The sequence below is a fragment of the Synchiropus splendidus genome, chromosome 13, assembly GCF_027744825.2.
Source record: "Synchiropus splendidus isolate RoL2022-P1 chromosome 13, RoL_Sspl_1.0, whole genome shotgun sequence".
In the NCBI taxonomy this organism is placed as follows: Eukaryota; Metazoa; Chordata; class Actinopteri; order Syngnathiformes; family Callionymidae; genus Synchiropus; species Synchiropus splendidus.
Window position 1 is genome coordinate 796,211 of NC_071346.1, and position 18,781 is coordinate 814,991.

The window sequence follows — 18,781 nt, forward strand, 5'->3', positions numbered from 1 at the left end:
CCCTGTTCAGATCCGCCACGCACCTGGTTTGTACTGAAGAGCCGCACGATGTGTTGACCGTAGCCAGGGACATCAAGATTGTTAAGAAGCTGGAGGATGTCGAGGCCACGGAGAAAGAGAGCGCCGCCTTTGTCTGCGAGGTCTCCCACGACGAGGTGCAGTGCCAGTGGTACAAGGGAAACGCCAAGCTGAGAGTCAATGACAACATCAAGATGAGACAAGAAGGTCAGCGAGGGTGGCACTGTCCTGCCACGGACGCTGATTTGTCTTTTCTGGAACAGGCAGGACCTTTGTGCTGCTGTTCAAGAGTGTGTCCATAGATGATGTTGGTGAGATCAAGTTCACCGCCGAGAAGGCCTCGTCGGTCGCTAAACTCAGGGTCAAAGGTGAGATCTTGTTCATCATTTTTGTCTGGTGTTTTTCCAAGTGGAAGAGGGTTCTCAACATTCCTAAATCCGAGGCCACACCCCATTCAAACACGGTGTAGAAGAGAGCTGTCCACTCTAGTCTTCTGTGGAAGGCCTTCCTTCCATGGCCTGGCGGAGCTCACGTCGCTCTCTTCCTCCCGCCGCAGAGTTGCCCGTGAAGTTTGTGAAGAAGCTCCGGGACAAGATAGCCATGTACAAGCACCGCGGCCATCTGGAGTGCCAGGTGTCACGGGCCAGCGCCAAGGTGAGGTGGTACAAGAACAAGCTGGAGCTGAAGCCCAGCAAGAAGTACGAGATCCAGAGTCAAGACGTGTACCGCAAGCTCACCATCAACGATGTGGACTCTGGTGACGAGGACACGTACACGTGCGACGCAGACGACGACAAGACGTCCTGCAAACTGCTGGTGGAAGGTAGCATTGCACGTTTCTCCCCTCTTGTCTCACCTGGTTACATGTATGAGAACAGCCTTCAGACCTGGAACCTCTTCCCGTCCAGAACAGTCCATCAGCATCGTGAAAGAGTTGAGTTCCGTGGAGGTGACGGAACCGTTTGCTGCCGTCTTCGAGGTTGAAATCAGCATGGAGCTAGTCAAACCTCCAATCTGGACGCTGAGCGGAGCCGCCGTGCAGGAAGGTGCCGACACAGAGCTGGAGAAAGAAGGGACGCTGCACCGGCTCACGTTCAAAAAGACCCGAGCTTCCATGACGGGGCCCGTGCAGTTCACGGCCGGCAAGAGCAAGTCTCACGCTCAGCTCACAGTCAAAGGTAAAGTCTCGACCCTCTGTGACGTCTCACTGCAGCCTGACTTCCTTCGTTGCTCCTGGACCTTTAGAGCGCCCCCTAGAGGTGGCTGAGCCCATCAAAGACGTGAAGGCGAAGGAGAAGAGCTCGGCCATGCTCAGCTGCAAGTTCTCTGCTGCACCTAAAGAAGTGCACTGGCTCAAAGGACCAGTGGCTCTGACGGCTTCTGACAAGTACAACCTGAAGCGAGATGCCACCAGAGCTCAGCTTACGATCCACAGTTTGACTGAGGAGGACGCTGGAGAGTATCGCTGCCAGTCTGGGCCGGCAGAAACCAGAGGGACGCTCACCGTCGAAGGTTGAACCAGTGGTTTTCACGTGAAAGATTTGAGTGGCTTTATTGTCCATACACTTGAGCAGAACCATGTGAATGTTTCTCTTCCTTCCAGTGCGTGACATTCAGTTCACCAAACACCTGGCCGACACAGAGGTGGTGGAGGACAGTGACGCCGTCTTCACCTGTGAGGTCAACTTCGCCGACGAAGAGCTGCAGTGGCTGTTGAACGACAAAGTGCTCTTCACCAACGAGGTCAACTCTATCAGTCACGACGGCAAAGCTCACAAGCTGACGCTGAAGAACCTGGCACCTCAGGATGGTGGGGTCATCACGGCTCAGACCAGGAAGTCCAAGGAGTCCGTCACGCTGAAAGTCAAAGGTAGGGAGCGATGCAAGTCTGCTGGCGTTGGTCCAGTGTCGGTGTCAATGTTCTGCTTCCTCCAGAGAAGCGCGCCGTGTTTCTCAAGTCGCTGGACGACGTGATCGGGGAGGAGAAGGGGATGATCACTCTGGCATGTGAGGCCTCCAAGCCCAGGGTGGCCCCCGTATGGAGGAAGGAAGGAAACCTGCTGAAGGCTGGATCCAAGTACGAGCTCTTGCACACCGGCACATCGCTGGGGCTGATTATCAAGGACGTGACCACAGAGGACGCAGGAGAGTACAGCTGCGATCTGGGGACGGAGCTCTCTACATCCAGGGTCACTGTGAGAGGTTGGTTTTCCTGTCGCCGCTGAGCCGCGCGGCGGCACTGTGGAGGACTCATTTCAACTGCTCTCTTCTAGAAATAGGCATCGGAATAACCAAGTGGTTGAAGTCCGCCGAGGTGATTGAAGGAGAAACGTGCAGCTTCGAGTGCATCTTGTCTCGTGAGAGCACGGATGAGAGCTGCTGGAGTCTGAACGGTCGAACCGTCAGGGACGGAGGCCGCTTCAAAGTCAGCAGTAAAGGACGCAAGTACATGCTGGTGATCCAAGAAGTGACTCCTGCCGACGCTGGCGAGGTGCTGTTCGCCATCAAAGACCTGACCTCCAGGACAACGCTGGCAGTGGAAGGTGAAGGACGCTCTTCACGTGACTCGCGCCTCAAGGTGGTAACAAGCGTCTTCTGCTGCAGGCCGAGCCTCTTCCGTCTCCAAGGGCCTAGAAAACGTCAGTGCCCTTCTTGGCGAAGCTGCCGTCTTCACCTGCGAAGTCACTCACTCTGCTTCCACTGTGAAGTGGGCCAGGGATGGTAAAACCATCAAGAGAGGTCAGAAGTACGACATCAAGCAAGAGGGGAAGGTCATGAAACTGGTCATCTCCAGCGTCTCTCCTGAAGACTCTGGAGAGTACTGTTGCGAGGTCGTGGGTGGAGCGACCACGAGGGCCACGCTGGAGGTCAAAGGTCAGACCAGGTGTTTTCCTTAATGATTTTTATAATGAAGTACATCTATCAAACTGTCCATCCATGCGTCCTCCCCTCATCTCTTCTCAGAACCAATCCATAGGTTCACAAAGGAGCTGCAGGACTGTCAGGCAGCAGAAAAGCAAGCCGTGACGCTGCAGTGTGAAACTGCGCTGACTCCGTCCACGTCCATCTGGCTGAAAGGTCACGCTGAGCTCAAGTCTGGTGGCCGCTATCAAATGTCCCAGAAGGGGTCACTGTTGACGCTCACCATCCGAGACCTGGAGGAGAGAGACACGGATATCTACACGTGCGATGTAGCCACGGCCAAGAGCATGGCTAAACTGACCGTGAGAGGTGAGCGACTGAAGCCTGTTCTGCAGGTCTGCTGCTGCTGGTCTCTGCTGTGGTTTGGTTCCCAAATCTGTTTTTAACACAAAACTCTGTAGCTTCACCACCAACCTTTAGTCAGAAGCTGCAGAGCCAGGAGGCCGAGGAAGGAGCCAGTGTGACGCTCAGGTGTGAGCTCTCCAAACCTGGTGTCCCAGTGGAGTGGAGGAAGGGAGCGCGGCTCCTGAGCTCTGGAGACCGGGTCCTGCTGAAGCAGGAGGCTCTGGTGAATCAACTCCAGATCAGCAAGGCCGTGCCCGAAGACAGCGGAGACTACAGCTGCGTCTGTGGAGACCAGAGGACCACAGCAAGTGTCAAGGTCACAGGTAGGAGGACATTAGCACTCAGATGTCTCGGCCTCATTTTGTCATCTGGAAGCAGATTATATTCATGGAAGCCCACCTGAGTCTCGTACCAGTCCAGGTGTTAACCACTAGATCATTTTCCAGCCATGCCAGCGACCTACACGCAGAAGCTCCAGAGCCAGGAGGCCGAGGAAGGAGCCAGTGTGACGCTCAGGTGTGAGCTCTCCAAACCTGGTGTCCCAGTGGAGTGGAGGAAGGGAGCGCAGGTCCTGAGGTCTGGAGACCGGGTCCTGCTGAAGCAGGAGGCTCTGGTGAATCAACTCCAGATCTGCAAGGCCGTGCCCGAAGACAGCGGAGACTACAGCTGCGTCTGTGGAGACCAGAGGACCACAGCAAGTGTCAAGGTCACGGGTAGGAGGACATTAGCACTCAGATGTCTCGGCCTCATTTTGTCATCTGGAAGCAGATTATATTCATGGAAGCCCACCTGAGTCTCGTACCAGTCCAGGTGTTAACCACTAGATCATTTTCCAGCCATGCCAGCGACCTACACGCAGAAGCTCCAGAGCCAGGAGGCCGAGGAAGGAGCCAGTGTGACGCTCAGGTGTGAGCTCTCCAAACCTGGTGTCCCAGTGGAGTGGAGGAAGGGAGCGCAGGTCCTGAGGTCTGGAGACCGGGTCCTGCTGAAGCAGGAGGCTCTGGTGAATCAACTCCAGATCAGCAAGGCCGTGCCCGAAGACAGCGGAGACTACAGCTGCGTCTGTGGAGACCAGAGGACCACAGCAAGCCTCAAAGTGAAAGGTACAAAGACCTACTGTGAACCGCTCCCCGGCGAGACCTTCTCCCTCACAATCCTTTAACAACACACATCTGTACGAGTGGTTTCACTGGAGTCATCCACACTGGTCAGTGACGCTGACCCCGCCAGGCCACAAGCGTTCACACATGCCTCCACAGGACCAAGATGACTTCTAGATTCAAGCATCCGGTTCTGCTTTCATTCCTGCGGTGGCTATCATGCATGTTACACGTGGATAACTGATCTGAATGGCTCCCCATCTGCTGGGTGTTGAGTGTTGCTGTTGTCAAGCCCAGCTTTCTGCTGCGCACTAACTCTTCCACTGCACAACTCAGCCCAGCCAGTGACCTTCAGAGCGAGCCTGCAGAGTCAGGAGGCAGAGGAGGGAAGCAGAGTCCGTCTGAAGTGTCAGACGTCCAAGCCAGGAGTCCCAGTGGAGTGGAGGAAGGGAGCTGTGGTCCTGAGCTCTGGAGACAAGCACCTGATCACACAGAGCGGCTGCGAGAATGAGCTGCAAATCCTGCAGGCTCTGCCTGAAGATGGTGGCCACTACAGCTGCGTGTGTGGAGACCAGACCACTGCAGCCAGCCTCAGTGTCAAGGGTACGAGGACCTTTGCAGAATACAGAGGGAGGCACAGAGGGCTTAAAGCTTTAGCACTTGACTCTCCAGCTCACATGTGTCTTCTGGTGTTGCTCCGCACTAACTGCTCACTAAAACACACAGCCCAGCCGGCGACCTTCACGCAGAAGCTCCAGAGCCAGGAGGCTGAGGAGGGAGCCAGTGTGACGCTCCGGTGTGAGCTCTCCAAAGCTGGAGTCCCAGTGGAGTGGAGGAAGGGAGCGCGGCTCCTGAGCTCTGGAGACCGGGTCCTGCTGAAGCAGGAGGTGTCTACACATGAGCTGCAGATCATCGAGGCGCGGCCTGAGGACAGTGGGGACTACAGCTGCGTGTGTGGAGACCGGACCACCACAGCAAGTGTCCAGATCCAGGGTAGGAGAAATCATGAGCGTCAGAAGAGGCAAACGTGTTTGGGTTTACGCAAGATGCTGCAGCGCTGCCTTGTTTGATGGCGTGTCTCTCCCTGTAACTGCACCCGCTGTGTCGTCCTGTGACCAAGCTGTCTCTGCTTTTCCACGTGCAGCTTCACCACCAACATTTACACGGCGACTGCAGAGCCAGGAGGCCGAGGAAGATGCCAGTGTGACGCTCAGGTGTGAGCTCTCCAAAGCTGGAGTCCCAGTGGAGTGGAGGAAGGGAGCGCGGCTCCTGAGATCTGGAGACCGGGTCCTGCTGAAGCAGGAGGCTTCGCTGAATCAGCTGACCATCAGCAAAGTGACAGTCGAAGACAGTGGCGACTACAGCTGTGTGTGTGGAGACCAGAAGACCTCAGCAAACGTGACCATAAGGGGTAGGAGGACTCATGGAGTCATAAATGTGGGAAAGACATGTTGCTCATTTGACATCGCTGTTTTCATTCTGCACCCTTTTTGCCTTCATGTGGTCCACGACCTTGCTGTGACCTTGGTGTTACTGAGCAGGTGGAGTGTTTCTCTTCTGCATGTGTTTTCCAGCCAAGCCAGTGACCTTCACGCAGAAGCTCCAGAGCCAGGAGGCCGAGGAGGGAGCCAGTGTGACGCTCAGGTGTGAGCTCTCCAAAGCTGGAGTCCCAGTGGAGTGGAGGAAGGGAGCGCAGCTCCTGAGCTCTGGAGGCCGGGTCCTGGTGACCCAGAGAGGCTGTGTGAGTGAACTCCAGATCTGTGAAGTGGTGCCAGCAGATGGTGGAGACTACAGCTGCGTGTGTGGGGACCAGAAGACCTCGGCAAGTCTCCGTGTCAAAGGTAGGAGGTTCAGATGGTCTCAGGTGACGCACTTTTCTGAAATTCTCAGAAACTGCAAAACACGTGACGTGAGCTCGGCAGGGTTGTGGACGCGAGGATCCCTGCTCTTTGCTCTGAAAACAGTGTGATATGTTTGTCGAAACACACCTGAAGGACGAGAGTTTCAGCTCAGAAGCCCTGAAGGAAAAAAGACAGAGCGATTCCTGACAAACAGAATGAGCTCAGCCATCGTGCTCGCTCGTTGTTTTGACTCTTCATCTTGTGTGTAGCCTGCCTCTGTGTTGTGGGCCCCAGAAGCCGAGGACAAGCTCCTCAGGCAGGACAGGGTCCAGACAGTGGAAGTTTCTGACGTGTGTTGCTTTATTCTTGTCCGCCTGTTCCCTCTGATCCTGCTCTGCTCACTGACGTCTGTCCTGCTGGAGCACCGTGCTCCAGCCACACTGCTGTCCATGACTGACTGCAGTGGAATTGATATGTTCGCTGGGCGACCGCTGAGGTTCTGGAGGCTTTGAAGACATGTTTCTCTTTGGCCTCCGTCTTGTTGTCAGTTTTGAATATGCTTGACCTGAATGTTGGCTCCAGTGTTGACTCAGAGGAGAATGTTGGTCCCGTCTCAGCAGTGAGGCAACACTCCCGTGGACAGGCTGCTGCAGTGGCGCTGGTGAAGGAGACGCAGCAGCTGAAAGTTGAAGGTGAACAGACTCTCACGAATGGCTGCCAGAACATCTCAAAATAATTCTTGTTTTGGATGAATGGTCAGTTGGTGCGACTGAGGAAGCGCTGACACGAGACGCACATCGACAGGGCTGGACGAGCGGGACTCCTGGGGGTATACACACGCCCGCACTGCCCCAGTGTTTCAGACAAATGAGGGCTTTGTTTGTTGTGTTCTTGGTTTGTCAGGGGAGAGGCCTTCTACGGTTCATGCTGCTAAACCTGTGTCTCAGAGGCAGGAAGTTAAAGAGACTGTTGTTGAAGGTATGAACTGTTGTTGTTGCTGGCTGTCGTGTCGCTTCATGTGGCGAGTACAAGTTGGCCGTTGCTCGTGTGTGTCCAGTTCAGCCATCTTATTCAGTCAGTCTCCACACTGCACCCCACTAACCTGCGGCCAAGCCTGGACCTCCAAGCCATTGAGTGTGGCCTACAGGATTAGTTCATCAGTCGTGCACCACGTGAGGTCGTGTGTTGCTCGGCCCAGTCTTCAACATCTTCTCCGGTGGATGTCTGCTTCTTGAGTTCTGCTTGAGCTTTCTGCTACTGGCTAAATGGACTCTGTCATCTACTTGTTTGTATCGTTCAACGTCATTTTTATGAACTGTGTTTTCAGCGAGAACCCTGGAGGTCACAAGAGAGGAGGCCAGGAGACCAGAAATGAAGGAAACAGTCGAAGGTATTGTCGAGCAGCGACGCTGCTTCTTCTCTGCTCAGAGCTCCAAGTCAGTGGAGGCTAATGCAGGGTTGTGTTCAATAGTTGTCCAGCTGCAAGCCTCTGGACAGACATCCCAAGTCCAAGTCCATAAAGAGTCTCGGACTCAGGAGGTCAAGCTTGAAGGTCAATACATGTCTGCTTTGCTGGAGTGAAGGTTGTGGCTGCTCTGAAGGGCTTCAGTAAAGGCTGTGTAATCCGTGGCTGCTGGGTAATCTGGGTCATGTTTGGGTGGGTGCCAGACCTGGTTGTTGCTTCTCTGACAAGTTTGGCTGCTGGGCTGCTTTGTTTGGTTGGAAATCGTCGTCTCTAGACGTTGAGACTGTTTGACATCTGCTCTCAGCCCCGGGACCATCGCCTGCTGCTGCTTTGCGTCCAACCCTGAGGCAGGGAACCAAAGAAACACACCAAGGTATGAAGCAGAAATGTGTTGCTGCATCATTGTGCTCATGCAGCCCAGTGCCTGTCGCAGGAGAAAGTCTGGCCCGTGTCCTGCTTCAGGCAAGACCTCTGCTGCCACTTTCTCGTGGCTCCTCCAGTGCAGGCTCAGGCGCTTTAACTCATGCTTATTGACCCAGGTTTTCAGCCTCATCGTGAGTGTTTCTGAAGTGTGCTTTTGATCCCATGGCAGTGCCGCTTCAGACGTCTCATCAGCAGCAAAGCCTTAAACAGGAGAGCCAGTCCAGGGCCCATAAAGTTGAAGGTAAAGTCACTGTGGCTTTGTTTGGAGAGCCTGTGCTCAGCTTCTGTTTGTCCAGCTGCTCTGTCTCCCGGGCGTGTCTCCTCTGTCGTCTTCTGTAAGATGCCACCGTTGATGGGTGCAACGTGAGGAGCATGGATGCTGGTGTTGACGTCCGTGTCTCGGTGTATCAGGACTTGCTTGTTTGTGGTGAGCCGCGTGTGTTTCTGGACAGGGTCGCAGCTGATGTCAGTAGAGTGCTGACCTGTGCCTGGTGCCGGGGCGCTCTTGCCTGGCCTGGCTGGGATCAGCTGGATCAGGGCTCGCAGTGCTGCTGGTTTAGCTGATGTGTTGGCAGTCATAGATGGTGATCTGTGGTTGAGGCTTGCCACGGCTGGACTGAATCACTTCATCTCACTTCTCTACATTCGACCTGGTTCTTGTTGGTCCATATGAAAGTGAGGGCGCTCTTTCTCTGCAGCTGGTTATTGGTCCCACGGGCCCACGTTCATTTTTCTGATTGGTTTTGGGGCGTCCCACAGTTAGTGCTTCATTAAAACTGTGAAATCCTTTAGCTAATGCTGCTGCTGGTTGTAGCCATGGCAACCCTGCAGGCCAGTGCTGTTGACGCCTGCTGATGATGATGGGATGTCTGCTGCGACGCCAGCAGTCAGTCAGCAGACAAGTTTGATGGACAGCTGTTGCAGTGTGTGATGTATCATGTGGTGACTCGTGTTGATGTTGGTGAGTGGAAGCCTTACTCGAGTCAGACCAGATCTTGGTCCTGCTTCTCCTACGCTGGACCTGTGAAGGCTGACTGGGTTTTTGTTCGACATTCTGACACGGTCGCGTGTTGTTATCCTGTTTGTCATCTCCTACTGGTTTTGTGTTTGTCTGTTATTAGCTCAGAAAAGTGAACTTCAGGGGTGTTTTGTTGGGTTCAGGCAGCACCTTCCTCACAGCTCCTGCCTTCCTGTGTTCTAACATATGAAGAGCAACAACACACAGGAGTCTGAGATGAAGACGATGAGGTTGACATTGGTAGTGACAGAAATCACAGGGAAATGTGGAGAGGTTTGGAGACCATGTTAGGGAGGGGAGATGGTTGGACCAAGGATGATGAAGATGAGGAGGACAACCAGTGAGACTGATGATTGATGGTGAAGGTGGAGGACCTGCTTCGGCAGGTGCTGAAAGTTGAAGAAATGCACTGTGAAAATCACACAGCGTACACTCAGAGTCTGTTTTCTGTATCTGATGACTTCATTTTAAATGTCTTGGTGAGTATGGAAGTAGAAGGACGTGATTCTGTGGAGGTCATTCTGGGGTCGCTCAGTGATCTGAAGAACCCTCTCCATGCATTCAACCTTCAGTGGTCCCGCTCACATTCCTGCGTGAGCTGGGAAGCCAGCAGGCTGAGGAGGGCTCCAGTGTGACCCTGCACTGTGAGCTGTCCAAACCCGGACTAACCGTGGAGTGGAAGAAGGGCTCTGAGGTGCTGTGTGGCGGAGAGAAATACCAGCTGACCCAGAAGGGATCCACTTATGAGTTGCTAATCCTGGATCTGAGAGCAGAGGATACAGGGAACTACTCCTGCTCTGCAGAGAGTGTCAGCAGCTCCGCCTCACTCACAGTCCATGGTAACAGCGCCCGCTCGCGGTTCCCCCGGCAGGCCCGCTCATTCACTGACCCGCGCTTGTGCGTCTATCTTGTCAGCTTTGCCGGTGGTTTTCACGAAAGACCTCTCGAGCACGTCTGCGGACGAGGGCGGCCGGGCCACCCTCCGGTGTGAGCTCTCCAGGCCTGCTGCCCCTGTGGAGTGGAGGAAAGGAGAGCTGGGCCTCTGTCTGTGCTCCAAGTACGACATCAGACAGTCGGGGCGTCTGGCTACATTAGTCATCACTGACGTGGACAAGGACGATGCCGGCTGGTACACGTGCGACACCGGTTACCGACAGAGCCGCGCGCAGCTGACGGTGACGGGTAATGACCACGATCCTTCCCCACCTGACAGTCCAGAGCAGGACTTGGACGCCAGGCATCTCCAGCGCTGCCCTCACTTCCTGTCCCAACCTCTCTCTCTCTCTCTGTAGCTCAGCCTGTTCTTTTCAAGTCCAGCCTGGAGCATGTGAAAAGGCAGGTGGGGGAGACAGCCACTTTCTGCTGTGAGACCACCAAGCCTGGAGCCAGCGTGGTCTGGAGACACGGGGACAGGCTGCTGCAGTCCAGCAGCAAGCACCAGCTGAGGCAGGAAGGAGCGGCTGTGGAGCTGCTCATCTATAAGCTGCAGTCCTCTGACGCGGGGGAATATTCCTGTGACACCGGCAGCCACACCACCACGGCTACCCTCACTGTCCAGGGTAGGAGCTCCTTTCCTGACCTTCCCCCTCTGCATGACCACACTCTCCACATGTCCCCGCCTGGTGGGCCTTCTTTGAAGTGGCCTTCCCTTCCACTTGACTCAGAGCACAGCCTTCTCCTCCTTCTTAACTCACTCGCTCTCGCTCACTCTTCTTGCTCCTCTGAATGAAAATCCTTCTCCTTCTCCTCCGTCACTTCTGACACGATCACTTGAATGTCGCTGGTTTCCATCAAGCAGAGGTTGAGGTGGCCATCCTGAAGTTCTTGGAGAGCTGTGTGGTGTGTGAAGGAGACGACGTTCACTTCGAGTGCCTGGTGTCACACGAGGACGCGCCGTCAGCCCAGTGGAGGCTGCAGGACGTCCCGCTTCAGAATAACCAGATGAATGTGATTGAGGCGGAGGGCAGGAGGCACCGCCTCACGCTTCACAGCGTCACCCAGGCTGATTCGGGTACGGTCACCTTCTCGGTGGGGAGCAACACGTCCACGGCCTCTCTCACCGTCAAAGGTAAGGTCGCTGTGTTGCTCGGACGTCTGAAAAACTGCCAAGAACCATCAGCTGGATGGGCCAACAGGTGGCAGTAGTGTTCCGCAACGTGCTCCCACCACACACCCAGGCTGTGTGTGGAAAAAGGGAGGCCATGCTGCAGCTCTGTGCACCAGAGTGCCGCGTCCTTCAGAGGACGAGAGGCTCCAGATCCATTCTTCTGCTGAGCTGGGAGGTGGCTGGGAAGTCTGCTGTCTCTCCTTCATAAGTGCGGTGCAACTGGTCTGGAGACCTCACCTGCTAACCTCCAGTCTTTACACACTGACAGAGAAGAAAACCTCCTCCTAGGTTTAAACTTAGCGTGAGGCCTCCTCAGCGGCCACTGTATTTGTTGCTCTCCCACACGGATCATCACCTCAGCAGCACAGTGGGGTTTCAGGTCCCACCAAGGTTTCTTTGTTGTTAGTGTGAGGGAACCGTCGTCTGCTGCCGATCTTCCGCCGACAGGTTCATGTGTTGGAGGGATGTTTACAGGCTGGAAGCAGCAGTCACGACAGCTTCAGCCCCTGAAACGTGGTTTTGCTGGACCACTCTGGATTGTTATTCAAGTCTCTCTTGGTTGTGACCATGATCTGTCTGACAGCTGCGCCGGTGCTATTCAAGAAGAGCCTGGAAAGTCAGGAGGCGGTTGAAGGGGGCGAAGCCACTCTGTCCTGTGAGACCTCCAGTCCGGACTGCAAGGTGACCTGGTGGAAGGGCTCCAGCCTGATATGCCCCGGAGCTAAGTTCTCTGTGGAGCAGCAGGGGACCTGCCACACTCTTGTTGTCCACGCCGTCTCCACGGGCGACGGCGGAGAGTACAGCTGCGACAGCGGGGACCGGAAAAGCTCGGCTGTGGTGACTGTGAAAGGTAAAGAAGTGTGTGACGGAGGATGCGGGTCCGCAGCATTGACCTCTCGCCGTCCCGTCCACTCAGAGCGCGTACGCATCGTGACAGAGCTCTGCGACGTCACCGTGGCCACCGGGCAGGACGCCGTCTTCCAGGTCGAGCTGTCGCAGGCCGACGTGACCACGGGCCAGTGGTGGCTCGCCGATAATCTGCTCCAGAATAATGATCTGAATCAGATGAGCAGCCACGGTCCAGTGCACCGCTTGGTGCTGAAGATGGTGACCACGGACGAGTCAGGAGACGTTGCCTTCGTTGTGGGAGAGGAGAAGAGTGTGGCCTGTCTGTTGGTGGAGGAGAAACCTAAAGGTAAAGAAGACGGAGCAGCCTTCCGCTCCTTTGGCTCCTCCAGATTCACACTCTCTTAGTTACTGAGACTCGTTCCCGGGTGCAGTCAGAGCCTAGCTTGACGTCTCACTGGGGACCCGGATGGTGTGCGACGTGCTGAAACATCTGAAGTCTGGTCGACTTGGCTTGTCATTAGTTACCGGACTGAAAGTGCCAATCTCCTGGAGTCCTGGAATCCTTCTCTGAAACCCCTCACGGATGGCTTTTCCTTTGTTGCCCCCTCGTGGCTCTGTTTTTCACATGTGATGGGTTTGTCTTATTCACAGTGCTATTTCTGGAAAAGCCTGGTAACGCGCGGGCGCTGGAGGGTGAGAGTGTCACCCTGGCCTGCACCGTGTCCGACCCTAAAGCCACGGTCACTTGGAGCAGAAACAATAGACCCATCAAAGCAGGTCTGAAGTTTGACCTCAAGCACAGTGGTGCTAGCCATCAGCTGCGGATCCAGGATCTGGCTCTGGAGGACTCGGGCGTGTACAGGTGTGACACCGGAGACGCTCAGTGCGACGTCACCCTGACCGTGGAAGGTAAAGAAATGGGTTCCTCTCTGCAGAAGTGGCTCATGTTGGCACTTGGAAGACTCAGACCTTCCCCTGGAGTGGCCCCAGTCTCAGCCTCAGTCTGACCAACTCTGCGTTCTCACCAGGTTCCCCGGCGTTCTTCACTAAAGAGCTAAAAAGCCAGGAGGCCGTGGAGGGCGATGATGTCGTCCTCCGCTGTGAGCTGTCCAAGCCAGGGGCCCGTGTTGAGTGGAGAAAGGGAGGCATGGTCCTCCAGCCTGGGAAGAAGTGTAAGATGTCTCAGGACGGTTGCGTGCGAGAGCTCTCCATCCAGAACCTGGACCTGGAGGACAGCGGCTACTACACCTGTGACGCGGGGGACCAACTGACGACGGCCTCATTAGCCGTGCAAGGTAGCGTCCGCTGCTGGAGGGCACTGTGGGCTCGTGGAACCTGTTGGGGGAGGTGTTGAGCTGAGGTCAAGCTCAGTGAAGCTCAGTGTCTCTATGTTTATTTTCCAGCCAAAGAGGTCTTCATTGTTTCTGGGCTTAAGTCCGTTGATGTGTTTGTGGGAGAAGTGGCAAGCTTCTGCTGCCAGCTGTCCAGCTCGCCGGCCGGCCCGGTCCAGTGGTGGCTGGACGGCACCGTGCTTGAGAACGGCGTCTTTAGCCAGCTAGGCCACAGCCAGGGTCACGTCTACACGCTGGCGCTGAGGAACCTGGCCACCCATGACTCGGGCAGCGTCGTGTTCAACGCCGGCCGCCTGACCTCCACCGCAAAGCTCTTAGTCAAAGGTATAGGAACCTGGGAGCAACACGCCCATATCAGCGCGGGCCAAACGGAGCGGAGCTGATAGGTGTTGGCTGGCTTGGTGTCGGACTGTGAACTGTGCATGAGCAAGTAACACGTTCATCTCTCCTAACCCTTGTTAAATTCATGCCAAGCACCTGGCTGCACATGGCTTTCCATGATGGTGAGGAGAGTGCAGGCAGGGTGGAGACCACTGAGTCAGAGAGGAGTCTGCGCAGTTAGGTTGGATGTTGGAGGCGGTGAGGAGGGAGGCATCAGTGAGGTTCAGTGGAGACAGACAAGGACGACAGCATGTTATGAGCAACACAGCATTCATCTGGGGCCTCGGGAAGACTGACGCAGTTCTGCAGGTTGAAGCCTCCAGACTGGATGCGTGGTGTGCATGTGAACTGGCTCTTGTTGTGGTGAGTTCAGCGTGCTGCTTTCCTGCTGCTCCACCCTCCTCTGGCCCGCCACCAACGTCCCTGACCTCTGTTCTAATTCCATCACGGCGGAAAGACTTGCAGCTTGTATGTCTAACATCATCCGTGTCTACTCGCTGGTGATGGCTGGGCTTTTCACCTCCCTCCAAACTCATGAGATTCAGCTCTGCTGACGGCGGCAGGAAGGTCTGGAGCACCTGAACCTTCAGCTGCCAGCGTGTTCTAAAGCCCAGGTGTCATTTGGCATGTCCTTCACGTGTCTGTGTCACGGCCATGACTTGACCTTGTGACCCCTGATCCCACCTCAGATCCCACAGTTGAAGTGGTGAATGACATGAAGGACCTTTGCGTTGGCGAGAACCAAGCGGCGGAGTTCATCTGCCAGTTCTCACGGCCGGTCAAGGCCACGTGGAAGAAAGACGGTCGGCCGCTGCAGCCGGACGGTCTGAGGGTTGTGGTGGAGCAGGACTGGAATGTGGCTCGCTTGTTCCTTAGCTGTGTGTCTGCTGCTGACGCAGGCAGATACTCGTGTGAGGCGCAGGGGACCTGCGTGGTGGCTTCGCTCCATGTGGAAGGTGAGCTCTGCTCCACCTGCTCCACCTCATGAAGCCTCGCTGCCCCGCCTCAGCCAGGGTCCTTCCGATGCTCCTCTGTTCCTCACTGCTTTACTTCTCTTGCAGCCAAACCCGTCGACATAGTCCAGGGCTTGGAGAACGCCGAGGCCTTTGACGGAGGCGAGGCTCTGTTCGAGTGCTCGCTCTCTCGCCCAGAGAGCAAAGACTGCGGCTGGTCCATCGACGGCCAGCCGGTGAGGGAGTCTCCCAACGCTGAGATCGTGTCGTTCGAGAGCGGCCGCCGTCACCTGCTGCTCCTGAAAGATCTGAGTATGAAGGACAGCTGCACCGTGACCTTCAAAGCCGGCGGTGCCTCCACGTCCGCCCAACTCGCTGTGAAGCGTAAGCGTTCCTCCACGGTGCGATATATATATATGTATGTATATAAAACACCCAGCCCACCTCTGTCTGCAGGCTGGCAGCTGGATGTGCTGAAGCCTCTGGAGGACACGGTGGCTGCTGTGGGCGACCCGGTGGAGTTCAGCGTGCAGCTGACCGAGCCCGTTCCTGCCGCCGAAGTGGCCTGGTACTCCAACGGAGTTGAGCTGAAGCCCAGCGACCAGTGGTCCATGAGGGCGGATGGCGCCTCTTACCAGCTCACCCTGAGGAAGGCGCCGCTTCAGCCCCAGCAGGAGATCACCTTCGCCGCCAGAGACGCCCTCTCATTGGCTAAACTCACCACCATCAGTGAGTGACGCGACCTGGGGCCAGCCTTTAGCTCCGTCTGAGAAACAAGTGAAGGGAAAAGACGACTTCACTGAAGTCATCCACTGTCACGGTGTTACACAGGCTCATGATCTCCTGGACCCTGGGGTTTAGTCATGTGGTTGACTGAAAATGAAAATGTTTTTTTTTTCCCTCTGCAGCTGTCCCAGATCCTCCAGAAGACCCAGAGGTCCTCGGTAAAACTCACAAGACTGTGACCCTGTCGTGGTTCACGCCGCTGCACGACGGCGGGAGTCCCATCCTGGGCTACCGTGTGGAGCTGAGGCTGGTGGACAGCGCCCTCTGGCTTCCGTGTCACACGGAGCCCGTCTGCAACACCGAGTTTGTGGTGGAAAACCTGGTCTCGGGCAGCAGCTACAGGTTCAGGGTGGCAGCCATCAACAGAGCGGGGACCGGGGAACCTGTGGAGCTGCCTCACACTGTGCTGGCTGGTGAGCAGAGCAAGGACCCGGCAGGTGGCACCGACGCCAGTCTGACGGGGCGCTGTGCTTTCAGGTCCAGAGGCGCGTGAGCCGCTAATTCAGCCGGGGCTGCCTCCTGAAACCGCGGAGGAAGGTGACCTTCATGACCTGCTGGAGGCCTCAGCCAAGAAGAGGCGCATGAGTCGAGAGCCGTCCCTGGACTCCATCTCCGAGCAGCCAGAGGTCGCCGGGAAAGTTGCGTCCAAGGAAGTGGAGGTGAAAACGCCGGCCAAGGAGCAGAGCAAGAGCAGCCTCTTCCCCAGCTCCGAGGACGAGTCTGCACCTGGAGGACCAAGTCTGGTGTCGTACCTGAAGAAGAGCAGCACGGCTGCTGCCACGGTGAGCAGCGAGACCTCAGCCACCGACCGCTTCTTCGCTCACTTCCAGATGGCCGAGACGAAAACGGCTGCCGTTCGTACTGAAACCAAGCAGGTGGCTGTTGAAGAAGCCGGCGCTCTGGAGATCAGCAAGGACGAGGAGCCAGAGCTCAGAGATGCTGCTGTGAAGATCCAAGCTGCTTTCAAGGGCTACAAGGCTCGGAAGGACATGCGCCCCGTTTTCAAAGGTGTGTTCAAGGACCAGACCAAGGAGCCCAACGGCACCGTTCACCTGGAATGTGTGGTGGACGGTCGACCCGAAAAAGTCTCCTGGCTGAAGGATGGGGAGCCGTTGTCAGACGGCAAGCACCACCACATCGACATCTACAACGACGGCACCTGCTCGCTGGTCGTCACCTCGGTCAGCACCAAGGACACCGGCGTCTACACTTGTGAGGTCACAAACAAGTTTGGAGTCACGTCCCACAGCGGGAAAGTGACGGTGGGAACGGTGAGAGACTCCTCCGGCCGCCGACCTCTGACGGTGGGGTACAGCGCCGACAGCGAGCCCGAGAGCTCGTCGGGCAGCGAGATGGACGAGTCGCTGAGGCAGGCCAGTCGCCGCCTGCGCCGCCTGCTACGCACCCGTCTGCCTCCGGACGTGGAAGAGGAGCCCTTCCTCAGCGCCGACGAGGGAGACATGCGACCCCCGGACCCCCACTCCTACCGCGAGGACGAGCACTACATCTACATTCGCTTCGACACGCGGAGCGAGGCCGAGGTGGCCTCCCAGAGGTTCCAGGAGATGTTCACGGTGCACGGCGTCCCGGTGGACACCACCATCATGGAAGCAGGGCCCCTGAAGGTGGAGCTGCGGATCAGAAAGATGGGCTACACCCAAGACGGCACCCAGACGCCCACCCAGGAGCGGCAGCCTGTGTTTCCAGATCAAGCCCAAGGTGAGCGGCTTCCCAGGCGAGCTTCTGAACTCGCTCTGCTCCTCTGACGTGAAGCGCTGCCTCTCTCCCAGCTGCGCCCGTCTTCCTGACTGAGCTCCAGAGCCAGGACGTGCCCGACGGCTACCCCGTCAGCTTCGACTGCGTGGTCATCGGCAAGCCGTCTCCCGCCGTCCGCTGGTACAAGGACGGGAAGCTGCTGGAGGAGAGCGACCACTACATGATCAATGAGGACCAGGAAGGCTGCCACCAGCTGATCATCACCACGGTGCTGCCGTCCGACATGGGCGTCTACCGCTGCACGGCTGAGAACAGCAGCGGCCTGGCCGCCACCAGGGCGGAGCTCAGGGTCGACGGTGAGTCCTGCTGCTGCCGCCGCTGCCCTCACGCCCCAGGGTGATGCCAAGCGCCTCTCTCTTCTTCCCCCTCAGTGTCCTGCAGCTCCGACTACGACACTGCCGCCGATGCCACTGAGACCTCGTCCTACATCAGTGCCAAGGGCTACCTGTCCAGGTACGTGCTCATGTGGGTGTGAGAGCGAGGAGCTGCTTCTGAACCCGTCACTGTCTTCAGGGAGACGGAGACCTTCGAGTCCGTGGCTGAAGATGACCAGCTGCCACAAGTGGTGGAGGAGCTCCGTGACGTCCATGCCAGTCCTGGCTCTCCCATGGCTAAGATGCAGCTCCGAGTGAAAGGTTCCTCCGTCACTGCTCGGACTCTTCCCAGGTGACGGCTCCCTGGCCTTCTAACGCCCGTGCGCCTGCAGGGTTCCCCAAGCCAAGAGTCTACTGGTTCAAGGATGGCGTCCCGCTGCGGCCGTCACAGAGGCTGCAGCTCCTGGCCAAGCAGGACGCTCACGGCCTGGAGATACTGCAGGTGACGAAGGAGGACATGGGCGAGTACTCGGCCTACATCAGCAACTCGGCGGGTTCTGCTTACTCCTCAGCTCGACTCATCGTTCTACGTAGGTTCTACTCTTGTGGTATCCAGCCTTCTGCGGTGGGTCAGTCTCTAACCCGTTTCTCTGCAGATCCTGGAGAACGGATGCCGCAGGACCAGAGAGGTGAGTGTCTGGCGTGCGGAGCTGATGACCTTGAGCCGCGTTTACAATGCTCCACATGACGACAGACTCCAAGGTTCCTCTGGTGCCTCCTCGCTTCCTGGAGAGATTCAGCAACAGGAAGGTCAAACAAGGAGCCAGCATCACCCTGTCTGTGAAAGTGGAAGGTCGGTAGCCTGGCCTGTCACCTGTGGAGGAGGCGCGCGCTGACGCCGGCTCTCGCAGGTTCTCCCGCTCCCATGGTGTCCTGGCTGAAGGAGGAGTCCTTGGAGGACGTGCTGTGGATCAAGGCCGACACCAAGGGCTACAAAATGGCCAGCTCCGGACGCCAGCACAGCCTGATCCTGATGGACGTGGGAGCCCAGTACAGCGGCGCTTACACCTGCATCGCCACCAACAGAGCCGGCCAGTCCATCTGCACCGCCCACCTGGAGGTCGACGGTGA

The 18,781-nt window shown here is 56.7% G+C and overlaps 1 protein-coding gene across 15 annotated transcripts in view; it reads left to right on the plus strand.

The window, feature by feature from the left end:
• The window catches only part of obscnb (obscurin, cytoskeletal calmodulin and titin-interacting RhoGEF b), a 40,594-nt gene that overhangs the window by 11,743 nt on the left and 10,070 nt on the right, over positions 1-18,781 (plus strand). For 5 of the 15 annotated variants that reach the window (XR_008416436.1, XM_053884029.1, XM_053884025.1 and 2 more), the window contains exons 24-68: positions 64-225; positions 282-386; positions 575-841; positions 927-1,196; positions 1,264-1,530; positions 1,622-1,888; positions 1,954-2,220; positions 2,292-2,561; positions 2,623-2,892; positions 2,983-3,249; positions 3,342-3,608; positions 3,732-3,998; positions 4,122-4,388; positions 4,722-4,988; positions 5,112-5,378; positions 5,530-5,796; positions 5,960-6,226; positions 6,844-6,918; positions 6,987-7,055; positions 7,130-7,204; positions 7,554-7,616; positions 7,698-7,778; positions 7,996-8,064; positions 8,284-8,355; positions 9,705-9,971; positions 10,048-10,314; positions 10,425-10,691; positions 10,931-11,200; positions 11,823-12,089; positions 12,156-12,434; positions 12,740-12,997; positions 13,117-13,383; positions 13,492-13,764; positions 14,511-14,777; positions 14,883-15,158; positions 15,231-15,503; positions 15,683-15,973; positions 16,038-17,279; positions 17,351-17,632; positions 17,708-17,789; positions 17,850-17,971; positions 18,043-18,240; positions 18,307-18,339; positions 18,405-18,503; positions 18,562-18,777. Coding sequence is in view for 14 of the 15 variants with exons in the window: in XM_053884029.1 (XP_053740004.1) it covers positions 64-225; positions 282-386; positions 575-841; positions 927-1,196; positions 1,264-1,530; positions 1,622-1,888; positions 1,954-2,220; positions 2,292-2,561; positions 2,623-2,892; positions 2,983-3,249; positions 3,342-3,608; positions 3,732-3,998; positions 4,122-4,388; positions 4,722-4,988; positions 5,112-5,378; positions 5,530-5,796; positions 5,960-6,226; positions 6,844-6,918; positions 6,987-7,055; positions 7,130-7,204; positions 7,554-7,616; positions 7,698-7,778; positions 7,996-8,064; positions 8,284-8,355; positions 9,705-9,971; positions 10,048-10,314; positions 10,425-10,691; positions 10,931-11,200; positions 11,823-12,089; positions 12,156-12,434; positions 12,740-12,997; positions 13,117-13,383; positions 13,492-13,764; positions 14,511-14,777; positions 14,883-15,158; positions 15,231-15,503; positions 15,683-15,973; positions 16,038-17,279; positions 17,351-17,632; positions 17,708-17,789; positions 17,850-17,971; positions 18,043-18,240; positions 18,307-18,339; positions 18,405-18,503; positions 18,562-18,777 (10,581 nt within the window). In the remaining variant the exon portion in view is untranslated. The remainder of the gene's footprint in view (positions 1-63; positions 226-281; positions 387-574; positions 842-926; positions 1,197-1,263; positions 1,531-1,621; positions 1,889-1,953; positions 2,221-2,291; positions 2,562-2,622; positions 2,893-2,982; positions 3,250-3,341; positions 3,609-3,731; positions 3,999-4,121; positions 4,389-4,721; positions 4,989-5,111; positions 5,379-5,529; positions 5,797-5,959; positions 6,227-6,843; positions 6,919-6,986; positions 7,056-7,129; positions 7,205-7,553; positions 7,617-7,697; positions 7,779-7,995; positions 8,065-8,283; positions 8,356-9,704; positions 9,972-10,047; positions 10,315-10,424; positions 10,692-10,930; positions 11,201-11,822; positions 12,090-12,155; positions 12,435-12,739; positions 12,998-13,116; positions 13,384-13,491; positions 13,765-14,510; positions 14,778-14,882; positions 15,159-15,230; positions 15,504-15,682; positions 15,974-16,037; positions 17,280-17,350; positions 17,633-17,707; positions 17,790-17,849; positions 17,972-18,042; positions 18,241-18,306; positions 18,340-18,404; positions 18,504-18,561; positions 18,778-18,781) is intronic. The other 10 variants (XM_053884027.1, XM_053884033.1, XM_053884035.1 and 7 more) reach the window with 10 other exon arrangements.